Source organism: Pinus tabuliformis, chromosome J (genome assembly GCF_031772625.1).
Source record: "Pinus tabuliformis cultivar Carrire ecotype Pingquan chromosome J, CPIR1, whole genome shotgun sequence".
Classification (NCBI taxonomy): domain Eukaryota; kingdom Viridiplantae; phylum Streptophyta; class Pinopsida; order Pinales; family Pinaceae; genus Pinus; species Pinus tabuliformis.
Window position 1 is genome coordinate 1,323,646,010 of NC_142295.1, and position 12,979 is coordinate 1,323,658,988.

At 36.9% G+C, this 12,979-nt stretch overlaps 1 protein-coding gene across 1 annotated transcript; it reads left to right on the top strand.

The window, feature by feature from the left end:
* Nucleotides 1-8,355: 8,355 nt before the first annotated feature.
* Nucleotides 8,356-12,484, top strand: LOC149232145 (cyclin-dependent kinase B1-1-like). Its single transcript, XM_089376441.1, has 8 exons — nucleotides 8,356-9,038; nucleotides 9,131-9,272; nucleotides 9,409-9,470; nucleotides 11,168-11,279; nucleotides 11,375-11,468; nucleotides 11,650-11,719; nucleotides 11,829-11,973; nucleotides 12,060-12,484. The coding sequence occupies exons 1-8, from the start codon at nucleotides 8,839-8,841 to the stop codon at nucleotides 12,153-12,155; spliced, it is 921 nt and encodes a 306-aa protein (XP_089232567.1). The 5' UTR covers nucleotides 8,356-8,838; the 3' UTR covers nucleotides 12,156-12,484.
* The last annotated feature ends 495 nt before the right edge of the window (nucleotides 12,485-12,979 follow it).

A 12,979-nucleotide genomic window follows, 5' to 3' on the forward strand; every position in this document is an offset into this window, starting at 1 on the left:
TCATTTTTAAATAAAAAATGAACCTATTTCCGGTAAATAACCTCTATGATCGTAAATTTATCAGCCATAAAAAGCCTTGGTCGTGTTTGCACCTGTCACCTCCACCGTCATTTGGCCGATCGTTCACCTCCATATGATTGTTTACCCATTTTGAGGAACAGCTGCGAAGAGTGATTTCACCTAGCCATCCTTGTGACACTGCCGTGATTGGAAAATTCCAACCTGTACCTAGAATCAGTTGCTATCCCTGTTTATCACTCGTTCCTCAAAAGACGAGTCTTCTTTAAGCTCTTTTCATCTGACTCGTAAAATATGAAAAGTTTGCCGAGTTTTGGCCTTCCAGCTCGTTAAAGTGACCAGAAGAGCTATCCCTCCTCTAGATTTTAATCTTTTTGGACCTGAGGGATTATTGCACAAAAAGGTCGAGCGCTTGTTTTATTCGGCTCGTTAAAGTTATCGAAAACTCATCCCTTCTGTATTGCTTTACACTTTTTCGGACTTAAGGGATTAGATGACGAAAAAGGAATTTTGGAGTTAACTTTCTGTACCTTTTCAGACTCTCTAAAAATGAAAAGGACCGAGTTTTCTTTGTCGTTAGACTCGTTAAAATGATTAAATAGCGACAAACTTGTCTTTAGACGAGAACGAGTTTCCCTATCGTTAGGCTCGTTAAAACATAGCGATAGGCTTGCCCGAAGGGCAGGTTATAGAACAAGCATATGTTATCCTCCTCAAGCTTGACAAAAATAAAGAGGTACTGGTCAGAAATGACTGGGGAAAAATTGGGAGAACCTCAAAGCTTTAATGGTAGCAAGTCGCTCTTGAACATGACACTTTTCCTCCGTACCACATCGGGTTGGGTTGTTTCATTCACCGGTCTCACCACCATGGTCTCGCCAAACCATCCATTTGGGGTAATGCTACCGATCCATCGCATCAGTGTCGTTATATGTTCAAGAGATGCCGTTCAAAAAGAGTCAACCGTGTCCCATCCACTGCCATACATTATCCTTCATCCATTCATGACCGCCACCCTGAATCATATGTCACAGATTGTTTTCACCTCCACTAAAATCATTAGCTCCGTTCCGTGTCACTGATATGGGATTCATTAAGGCCCTCCTTTGACGGATCGCTTCTTGTCGACTTTAGCTCATTATCCAAGAAGTTGATCTAGGAACAACCCCCTCAGTACTTTGAAGCTTGCATGCCTCAATGGCAAGTTTCTCACTTCCGGCGACAGGTATACATCAATGACCTTCGACCGAAAGATTTTACGTGGTGTTCGACGCCAAGTCCTTTATTCACACCACGTGAATTGTACTGCAGTACCTTGAGGGTCATTATCATTATCGGTGATTCCTCTCGCGCTTGTTAACGGTTTACATCATTGACCGGTAATCAAGCAATGTCTTTCCATGTTCGACTTCAGCGCAATTCTCACATGGATCGACTTGTACTTAGAGTGAAGATCGAACAAGTTTGAAGACCCCGGATCTAGTTTCATCCATCCGGGCTGCGATATATATTCAGGAAATATAAAGACATTTGACATGTACATCATTGCAGCAGATGATCATCCTACTCAAAGGATGATAATTTCAGCAGAGAATTATTAGTCTACCATCAGACGATCATCTGTTCTATGTACCAAAATGAATTTATAAAGCTGAGCATGGGAATGCCCGCCTCAGCTAGATCATGAAAGCAGAATGAAAAATAATGTATTGTATTGTATTTTATTACAGGTCATCTCTCAGCGATTGAATGAACTTCGGATCCTCCTGATAAAGCATTTCACCCGATAAACGACCTCATACTTTAGGGGGAAACTGTTATAGACATTTTTGTGCCTTACAGCATGAAGCATGAAATGTCCATAATCTAAGGGATCCAAAGTCCCTAAACATGTTGTTCCTACCCCTAGAGGAACAAGGTCAGCAAACCACAGCACTGAATAACAGTTCTCCACCTGAAAACACTCAAAAACAAGCAAATTCTGGATCATGTCAACTGCTCCACTGAGCATCTGCGCTGAATGTCAAGTGCTCCACTCTGTACCTGCGCTGAATGTCAACTGCAAGGAAGGCCACCTGCGCTGAGCGTACTTGGACAAGTGGCACAGTCATTCCTCAAGGTGTCAATGCCCAGGAAGCTTCCAAAATGACACTTGGATCAAGGAATTCGACTGGTGATGAGTAAGAGGGTCTAGATCTCCAAGTGGAAGCAAGAACCTCCAAGTGGACTCAAGAACTGAAGAATAAATGAAGTGAGAGAGGACACTAGTCAGCTTCATGCCAGCCTCAAGCTGACTCATCCTTTCTCCAAAACTCCTATATATAGAGCTCTCTCATGAGGTCTAAGGAGGATGGAATCTTGTGAATGTAAGGAAGTGCTGTTGGTTTGAGTATAGAACTATTGGGTGATTTGCTTTGAAGGAGGTGAAGAGGAGATTTCTTTCTGCTGGGAGGTGATGCTGGATTGGGCCTCTTATGGTTGTATCACTTCCTGAACTTTACTTCTTCCATTAATAAAGCATTTGAGGTTCTTCTATATGCATGTGTCTCAATGGTGTGTTGTTATACTTGTGTATTTGATTTATTCTAATCCTTGAATCAATTATGAATGTATGCTTCTTGTAGTTTCCTCCTCTTGCCATTTTGCAGGATCTTGGTGTAGCTGGGCCAGTGAAAGAGCAAGGAGTTGGGTGCAAGCAGCAAGGAGAGAAGATTGGATCAATCATTAGCGAAAGACATCGGTTAGTGGATTCCTTTCTCCCCTATTTTACTTTCATAAAGAAGAAATCTTAGATAGCTTTGCTTCGGTTGTTGCTGAGGTACTATCACCCTTAGAGTGGGATAGGGTCATTCCGTATTGGATACTTTTCCCAACAACAATCATCCCCAGACCGACGGTCAAACAAAACTAGTAAACCAAGTGGTGGAGGACATGTTAAGAGCATGCGTAATGCAGAAACCAACCCAGTGGGAGGAATATTTACATTTGGTTGAATTCGCATATAATAACAGATATCATACGTCAACACAAATGGGCCCCTTTGAAGTCTTGTATGGGCGGAAATGCCGTACACCCTCAAGCTGGGGTGGACCTGAGGATAAATTAAGATTGGGGCTAGAAATGCTCAAAGAAATGGAGGACATGGTAAAAAGGGTACGTACTAATTTAAAGGCTGCTCAGGATAGACAAAAGAGCTTTGCTGATCGGAAAAGAAGGTTCAAATAATACTAGGTCGGTGACCATGTTTATGTGAGGATCCAAGCCAGAAAGAGTACCCTGCAATGGAGTGGTTGTGCCAAACTTGCACCCCGTTATTTTGGACCTTTCCAGGTCTTGGAAAGAGTTGGGCCGGTAGCTTACCAACTCGTCCTGCCAAGCCATATTAGAATCCACAATGTCTTCCATGTTTCTATACTAAAAAAATACATTTACGACCCTAAACATGTGATCAAATGGCAGGATATACGGGTAAGAACTAATCCGGTTGATCTAATTAAAAATTTATTCCAGAAAGGAAAATGACTGGAAATGTTGTTGATTGCAGGTCGAACCGGAAGGCGAGGTTCTGGTCGAGCCACTGAACATCCTCGACCGGAGAGAAGTGCAGCTGCGGAAGCGAGCTATTACCCAAGTTAAAGTGTAGTGGCAGCACTATGGGCCTGATGAGGCCACTTGGGAAGATGAAGAGCTCATCAAAAAGGCTTACCTGGAATTGTTTGTGAAAATCAGACATCGGGACGATGTCCAATCTCAGGAGGGGGAGATGTGATGACCCCAGAAAATGTAAATATTGGAATTTTACTGTGGTAAAAGATAGAATTGAAAGACTGTTTTTTATTATTATTGTGAATTAAAATATATATTAAAAAGGAATATATACTTCTTGAAATGCTGGCAACTTCTGAAAGGAAGATTGGAAGAGGAAATCAGTTGTGAAAACTGCATGAAACTACCCTCCCTAACTGGAAAGGCCTCCAGGGGAAAAGGGAGTGTAGAGACAAAAATTTTGTGCTGTAAGGATAGACAGAAAAGAAAAGAGAAAAATTGGTTAAGTCTGGTGAGGACCAGATAACCAGGCACAAGTTGCATGTGTCTTGTTGAGGGCTTTGGGCCTGCAAGATAGCTCGAGGGGAGATTCCAATCTTGGTGATGGATCTCATGGTTGGGTGGTCAAGAGCAAACAAGGAATACAGGTGAACTTCTGAAGCGTATCTACAAACTAGGCGGACCAGGTATGTAGCAGCTTCTAGAGAAATCATTTCAATAGTGAATATAGATATTATTGTTAACTGAAAATTACAGTAGCCTAAATACAGTAGAATGGCTGTGAAAATTATTTGAAAAATATACATCATTTTTATATCATTATTATGCTTGTTGTAATGTTACCTGGCTCAGACAAATATTACAGAAATATTAATAGATGACTGTTGAGAAGAACCCTGATGTTGATATGTCTATTAGTAACTCCAAGAAAACAAAATGGAGGTCAAATTGCACTGTATAGAATACTGAGGAATTAATCTACACATATAAAGAAAATAAATAAGTTTTTGATGACATGAGTTTGTTCATCTTAGAGGAGAGTAGGATAGTGGGCCCAAGCTGGGGTTACCAGAACGGTAGTGAGAAAAACTCGTTGGAACTAAACACCTTAACATTTACGGTGTGAATGTTCATTAAAAGAATTTAGAAGGCCATATGAGATTATATCAAATAAGACAGTCTGCATAAACTGCGAAGCGACTATATATAAATAAAAAAATACACATAGACAGAGGTAACTGTTAAACCGTAAAGAACGTGAATAATCTTAAGAGAAGGTTCGAGAAAGTTATGAACTAGAACTAGACGCTACTGTATCTTTAGCTAATGAAACAACGAAAATGCAAACCGTATGATTCACCATAGTCACGGTAGCAAATGCGACAGCAGAAGGAAATCTACTGTTCAAACCAACTAAAACATTTATTCTCAGCAATAACCATAACTCTTTTATCATAAACAATACATATCAACAGTAAGGAATCTTAACAGCTCGAAAAGGAACAATATGTCGAAAACAGAACTGACAGCATACATTAGCTTTTCCTCTAAAGACAATGGCAGTTCCGCCGTAGCATAGAATCCTGAGAGCACATATAAGCAACTGTGGCAATATTATAAATCACATTAACTACTTCAGAGTGACAAGTCCACAAAGCACCGGAGCCAAGGCTCTCAGAAATACAGTTTAGTCCGCTATTAAAACCTTCCGAGGAAACCCAGAAATAAAATGACATTTACAAAGTAAGCATTAATTCCAGGAAACGGCGAACTGGAAATATAAACAAAATATCCATTGAAAAACAGAGAGGTCCCATATTCCACGACCCAGTCCACTAGTAGTCTTTACTACTTGTTACTCAAATAATTACAACTGGATAATAATTCATAAAAGACAGAAAGGCATCCGAGATAACTAAACTACTGGGACTGCTAAGGTACCTCCTGTGTGAAAGGAACTGACTGTTCCTCACCACCCAATAGGGCAAGCCGAGATCACAAAATCTGAGAATATGAGAATTCATGAATAGCCTCGGAGGCAAACCCTCAAGGACCCTGTCCTGGGTAACTTCAGTCAGGTTAAGGGAATCTGAAAGCCAGTGAAAGAAAAACGAGTATGTATAAATCTCGTAGCCATAACAGACAAAAGGGGGAAAACCCAAAACACCGCACCCAGGAATCAACGAGCTTGATATTGCTTACCTGATATGCAGTGAAGGAGGTCGGGTTGCCGAGGGCCCATCGTCCTATGTATTGGAAAGTTTCATCACCATAGCATCACCTTCATACACCAAATAAATACGAGAGTTGTTAATACACATGTAAAACCAACGGAGAAACCTGTAATGAAAGAATATCATAATAGTAAAATCATGGATTTAACTGTGAGAAATGCCATTACCTGTGTGGAATAATCCCAGAAAATCGAACGAGAAACTCCTGTGTTGCAGATGAAACCTCGGTGGAGGTGTGAATGGAAGAAATACCTGGTGCGCGAAGAGACAAGCTGAACCTGGGAGTGGCGTTGGAACCAAATGAGTCGAGTGGGAACTCAAACCACTTAATAAGAACCCTAAAACCCTCCGACAGACCTCTACCCTCAAATCCAGATTGGTTGATCCACGCCGTTGAAAAGAAGCGGGAACCAAAGGCACGAGGGACGAGGGTACGGGATCCAGCGTATTCACATGGTCGAGTAGGAGGGACATGCCAATTGTGCTGGGGAGCATTAAACAGCTGCCCTTAAAATTAATTGCAACCCAACAACTTAACGCCGGAATATTACTCCGGTCACATAGCAATATGCCGGTCACATAGCAATATGCCAGCACACTTATCCGGTTGCCAAATATATATATATATATATATATATATATATATATATATATATATATATATATAGATATATATATATATAAACGATGCATACAAACAAAACTATAAACCAGCCATTTGAATAGACTGTTGTTGGTACGATAAATTCCTAATGATGTTAATAGCCCGAATAAACTATATGTCATGGCAGAGTATGTGCGGAATAAAGGTTATGGTAGGGTTAAATATGTAAAGATTAAAATAAATTAAAATTTTATTTATATGTATCATGGGTAGGATCGTGACATGACTCTTTGGTACAGAGCTCCTGAAGTGCTTCTGGGTTGTAAGCACTACTCTTCACCAGTTGACATGTGGTCTGTGGGTTGCATTTTTGGTATGCCTTCATTCTAATCAAAACACTTGTGTCATTTTGCATGTTGTTGTTTGTTGTTGTTTCCTGGATTATGGGGAATGAGTTGCAGGTTTAAAAATTTAGATATGCAATGATAAACTGGAAGACATCAATGACAGTTATATTTATTTCCTTCCTCCACATAAAATGAGCATTTCTGACAACCACAACATTATCCTCTAATTTGCAGTTGAGATGTACATTAAAAAACCTATCTTTGCAGGGAATGGCGAAATTCAACAACTTCATCAGATATTCAAGTGAGGGTTTCAAGGGCTTTATCTCAGTGTCACTTTTAATTCAATATCAACAGATATTTATTTTTTACAACTACAAAAAGTTCTAAGAATTTTCTAAATTGAATCTGTTGATAAATAGGTTGCTTGGAACTCCTAGTGAAGAGTTGTGGCCAGGATTGTCCACCCACAAATATTGGCATGGACATAATTATCCACATTATTGCCCTAGAGATTTGTCAGAGGTTGTTCCTAATATGGATAAGCATGGATTAAACTTGTTATCTGTAAGTTGCTGTATGTTGGACAATTTACTATCATATTTTTAAGTTGTATCCATTTCTCCTCATGATTAAATATGCTTAATGGGCAGAGAATGTTGCAGTATAATCCATCAAAGAGAATTTCTGCTAAGGAAGCAATGAACCATCCTTATTTTGACAAAGAGACAAAACATAGTTGCACTTGAGTAGAATTAAAGGAGAGAAATAGTCTTCTTGTCCAGTGATACGTTAGCTTTTTTTTCTTTCCTCCAAAAATGGCAACAAATGATGGTTGAGTTTTGGTTATATGATAGTTGAGACAAGTATACACATGAAGCTTAACCGGACATTGGATACTATTTAGTCTGCAATTGGTTCTTCCACAAATGATGGTTGAGTTTTGGTTATATTATAGTTGAGACAAGTATACAAATGAAGCTTAACCGGACATTGGATATTATTTAGTCCGGTATAGCCTGCAATTGGTTCTTCCATAGAGTGGATTTAATTGTGTAATAGTTGAACAAAATTCAGTATGCCTATGATTTTGGCATGTTTATTTGAGGAAGGATTTGTTATTCATAATTTCATATATATAAGTCTTAAAAATTTAGATTATATATCAATGTTTACATGTCTATCAATATTTATAAAAAAAGATTTAATTAATTTCACCAAAATTATATTTAACTATTAACTAATTAAAAAAAATAAATAAAGATTTATGTAATTAAAAAAAATAAATAAAGATTTATGTAGCTTTTTATACTATCATGAAAGTAAACTTTTATTTAAAAAAAAACAATATTTCTATTCATATTTAAAAGAAAATACATTTTACATATACACACTAAATATGTGCATTCACCAAAAATATGCTTATATGTTATAGAGTGTACATAAAAAGTTGATATGTGTTACATTTGTGCATCAAAACAAGTCATATAATCACTGTATTGCTGACCAACCGCAATCACTGAAACCAGTCACAAAAAGAACTAATATATACCTACAAAATATGCTTAGAAGCATCCACATTATGTGTCTATTAGGAAAACAAAAAAGAAATAACTACACAGGGACAACATGTGGAGGTTGATCAGAGCACACCATCTAGGTCACCTGCCATAACCCCCCATCCAAAAGCAGGCCTTCCTTAGAAAATCTGTCAGCAGTCCCATTCCTCTCCTTGTATACATAAAAGCATAAAAAGCTAAGTTACCGGAAACAGCGAGATAATTTGCCTGAAATGTTGTTCCCTGTTTCTGAAACGGAAATCGGTACGATCGGTGCTTGGTTCGCCTCGAAACGCCGGCAAAACGTATCTGAGCCATATCAACATTTCTTAAACCCCCGATCCAGTTTTGGAAACGGTTCTGAGCACAGTTGAACGGTTGAGTTTCTGGACATGAGAAGTCCAACTGCGTTTCCTGGTCTTCTCTTCTTTCATATAGATGTAACTGAGCATGAACACATGATTTCTGAGAGCAAATTCGAGTGAACGAGAGAGTTGTCAAGGCGTTAGGTAATCCGAAGGATTCACATCATGTGTACCAGGTATGAAATGGTGGAGAAAGTGGGAGAAGGAAGCAATGGGAAGGTCTACAAGGGGCGAAGCAAAAGAGCTTATGAACAGATAGTCGCCATTAAAAGACTAAAACTTGAAGAAGAGCAAGGAATTCCTTACCATGCCTATAGAGAGATATCTCTCTTGCATATGCTTTCGGGGAATCCTCACATTGTCAAGTATGTTATAGTATGTTATATCAGGGATTTCGTTGCTATTTTAATAATAGGTAGTTGCAATTTCTGAGAGTAACACAGAGTTATTAGAGCAGGTTGTTGGATGTGGAGCACACCCAAACTGAATGTGGCAAATCCGTGCTAAATCTGGTGCTGGAATACTTGGATTGTGACCTTTTTCAATATATTCATTCGTCCTCCAAAAATGGGGATGGCATGCCGCTTCATATTGTCAAGGTACTTTGGCTGGTGTCACTGGTTTTCATGTTATGCTGAATTTCATTGAAGAGATTGATAACCTGGTTTTTTATGTTTTGCTGAATTTCACTGAAGAGATTAATGCACTGGGCTTTTTGGGGCCTATGAAATGCAGAGCTTCATGTACCAGTTGTTGAAGGGCGTTGCTCATTGTCACAGTCATGGAATAATGCACAGGTTATTTGGTTTCAATTTTAATTTGTAGATTTATTTGAAACCCAAACATTCACATTTGACGCAGTTGCATTGCTTGATTATTCGGCTAATATGCACCACTCAGGCCTGTCCCAACCTTGATTGCTACATTAGGATTTATGGGTTTTTACACCACTAACCTGCTGCCAAAAGTAGACTTGCAGGCAACCCCAACTACTTATTCTGTTTTCAAACCTGCTGCCAAAAGTCGACTTGCAGGTAACCCCAACTACTTACTCTGTTTTCAAACCTGCTGCTAAAAGTAGACTTGCAGGTAACCCTAACTACTTATTCTGTTTCCAAACCTGCTTGCCAAAATTCACTCAGACTTCAATTCAGCCCCAAACTGCTTATACTGTTTTTTCGTTAGCGGGTCCATTTGGATAGTTAGATTTTTACTTTAAGGTATACAATGATGCTACAAAATGCACCTTCCTGGCTACCCCTGGTTGGAATTCAGCAAAATAAATATGCTTGTCTCCAGTTTATTCAGTAGGTTTTTTTGTTTATAGATTGATTCAAAGACTTTGAAACCTTAAGGTATTTGAGAACTGTGAAAAGATAATTCTACTGCACCTAGTTTGAATTCAGCAGAATAAATATGCTTGTTTCAAATTTATTCAGTAGGTTTCTAGTTTGAATTCAGCAGAATAAATATGCTTGTTTCAAATTTATTCAGTAGGTTTTTTTGTTTATAGATTGATTCAAAGACTTTAAAACCTCAGGGGGTATTTGAGAACTCTGAAAATATATTTCTATCAAAAATTTAAGAAAACCTATCTGTTTGACTAAAAACCTATCTGTTTGACTGTTCTTTTCAGCTTAAACTCTATTGAATAGGTTTATTTTTATTGTAACTTTATTGAATTGGTTTATTTTATTGTTTAAGGATATAAACGAATATTATCAATTCTAAACGTTGAAATTTTTTATTAAAGTCTTAAAATAATTTATAAATCAGAAGTCAAACCTTTAATTTAAAAAGAGATGAAAAAAATAAAAGCAAAATATATATAAGTAGGTATGTAAAAAGAATCTTCATTAAAATAGATGTGCGTATATATATAGAAATATCCTTAGTATATATATTTAAAAAAAATCTAATGATCCGTATACTTGATTATATTTGATTAAATACTTTAAAATAAGACAAATTTTACCAGCTCTTCAATGTGACAGGAATTAAACATTATTGAGTCTGGTTGGTTTTTTTTCTTTGCAATCGTCACTTCCAACGTGTTGAATTGTATTTTGACAGATGATTTGACATGCCACCAACTCCAGCTCAACTACAAGTTTAATCTTTGCTGGTTTGCTTTACTACATTAAAATAAAATAAATACAATATTTTATATTAATTTGGTAAAGATTTTTTAACTTTCGAAGTCATTATTACAATAAAATTTATCATATTAATCGTAAGAACTAAATCTAGCTAAAAAAATAATAACCCCACTGCCATAAGTAAACTCAATTACTTCCAATTTAATAAATTTAATCAAAGAGGCTTTTAATATTTACATTTCATATAGCTTTTGTCAAAAGATGTTGATAACAGCTAAACTAATTCTAATACTTTACACCCATCTGATAAAAAAAATTTAAGAAGGCTTTTAAATATTTGCATTTCATGTAGCTTTGGTCAAACATTTTGATAACAGCAACTAGTAGTTGTGCAGGGATCTAAAGCCTCAAAATATTCTCGTGGACAAGGGAAAGTGTTTGCTCAAGATAACAGATCTTGGGCATGGAAGGGCTTTTACTGTTCCGATGGACCCATATAATCGTGAGGTTATAAATTTCAATCTTGTGAAGTCATAGGAAAGCCTAATTTCCAGTTTTTTTGAGCTGTAAAAGAAATCCAATACTATTACTACTTGCTACAGATTCTGACTCTTTGGTACAGAGCTCCTGAAGTGCTTTTGGGTTGTAAGCACTACTCTTCACCAGTTGACATGTGGTCTGTGGGTTGCATTTTTGGTATGCCTTCATTCTAATCAAAACACTTGTGTCATTTTGCCTGTTGTTGTTTCTTGGATTATGGGGAATGAGTTGCAGGCTTAAAAATTTAGATATGCAATGTTAAACTGGAAAACATCAATGACAGTTATACATAAAATGAGCATTTCTGACCACCACAACATTATCCTCTAATTTGCAGCTGAGATGTACATTAAGAAACCTATCTTTGCAGGGAATGGCGAAATTCAACAACTTCATCAGATATTCAGGTGAGGGTTTCAAGGGCTTTAGCTCAGTGTCACTTTTAATTCAATATCAACAGATATTCGTAAAAAAAAGTTTTAAGAATTTTCTAAATTGAATCTGTTGATCAAATAGGTTGCTTGGAACTCCCAGTGAAGAGCTGTGGCCAGGATTGTCCACCCACAAATATTGGCATGGACATAAGTATCCACAGTATTGCCCTAGAGATTTGTCAGAAGTTGTTCCTAATATGGATAAGAGTGGATTAGACTTGTTATCTGTAAGTTGCTGTATGTTGGACAATTTACTATCATATTTTTAAGTTGTATCCATTTCTCCTCATGATTAAATGTGCTTAATGGGCAGAGAATGTTGCAGTATAATCCATCAAAGAGAATTTCTGCTAAGGAAGCAATGAACCATCCTTATTTTGACAAAGAGACAAAATATAGTTGCACTTGAGTAGAATTAGAGGAGAGAAATAGTCTTCTTGTCCAGTGATATGTTAGCTTTTTTTCTTTCCTCCAAAAATGGCAACAAATGATGGTTGAGTTTTGGTTATATGATAGTTGAGACAAGTATACACATGAAGCTTAACCGGACATTGGATACTATTTAGTCTGGTATGGCCTGCAATTGGTTATTCCACAAATGATGGTTGAGTTTTTGTTATATGATAGTTGAGACAAGTATACAAATGAAGCTTAACCGGACATTGGATACTATTTAGTCCGGTATAGCCCGCAATTGGTTCTTCCATAGAGTGGATTTAATTGTGTAATAGTTGAACAAAATTCAGTATGACTATGATTTTGGCATGTTTATTTGAGGAAGGATTTGTCATTTATAATTTCATATATATATATGTGTGTGTGTGTATAAGTCTTAAAAATTTAAATTATATATCAATGTTTACCTGTCTATCAATATTTATACAAAAAAGATTTACTTAATTTCACCAAAATTATATTTAACTATTAACTAATTAAAAAAAAAAAGATTTATATAGCTTTTATACGATTATGAAAGTAAACCTTTTTTTTTTTTTTTTTTTTTTTATCCGGAAAACACAATATTTCTATTCATATTAGAAAGAAAATACATTTTACATATACACACTAAATATGTGCATTCACCAAAAATATGCTTATATACTTATATAGTGTACATAGAAAACTAAAAATAACTAATTGATATGTGTTTACATTTCTGGGCATCAAAACAAGTCATATAATCACTGTATTGCTGACCAACCGCAATCACTGAAACCAGTCACAAAAAGAACT

Bases quoted from the DNA above. Each gene is read 5' to 3' on its own strand.
- LOC149232145 (XM_089376441.1), top strand. From the start codon at position 8,839: ATGTGTACCAGGTATGAAATGGTGGAGAAAGTGGGAGAAGGAAGCAAT. The intron at 9,039-9,130 runs GTATGTTATAGT...TTATTAGAGCAG, and splicing joins GGGAATCCTCACATTGTCAA to GTTGTTGGATGTGGAGCACA. The intron at 11,720-11,828 runs GTGAGGGTTTCA...TTGATCAAATAG, and splicing joins CAACTTCATCAGATATTCAG to GTTGCTTGGAACTCCCAGTG.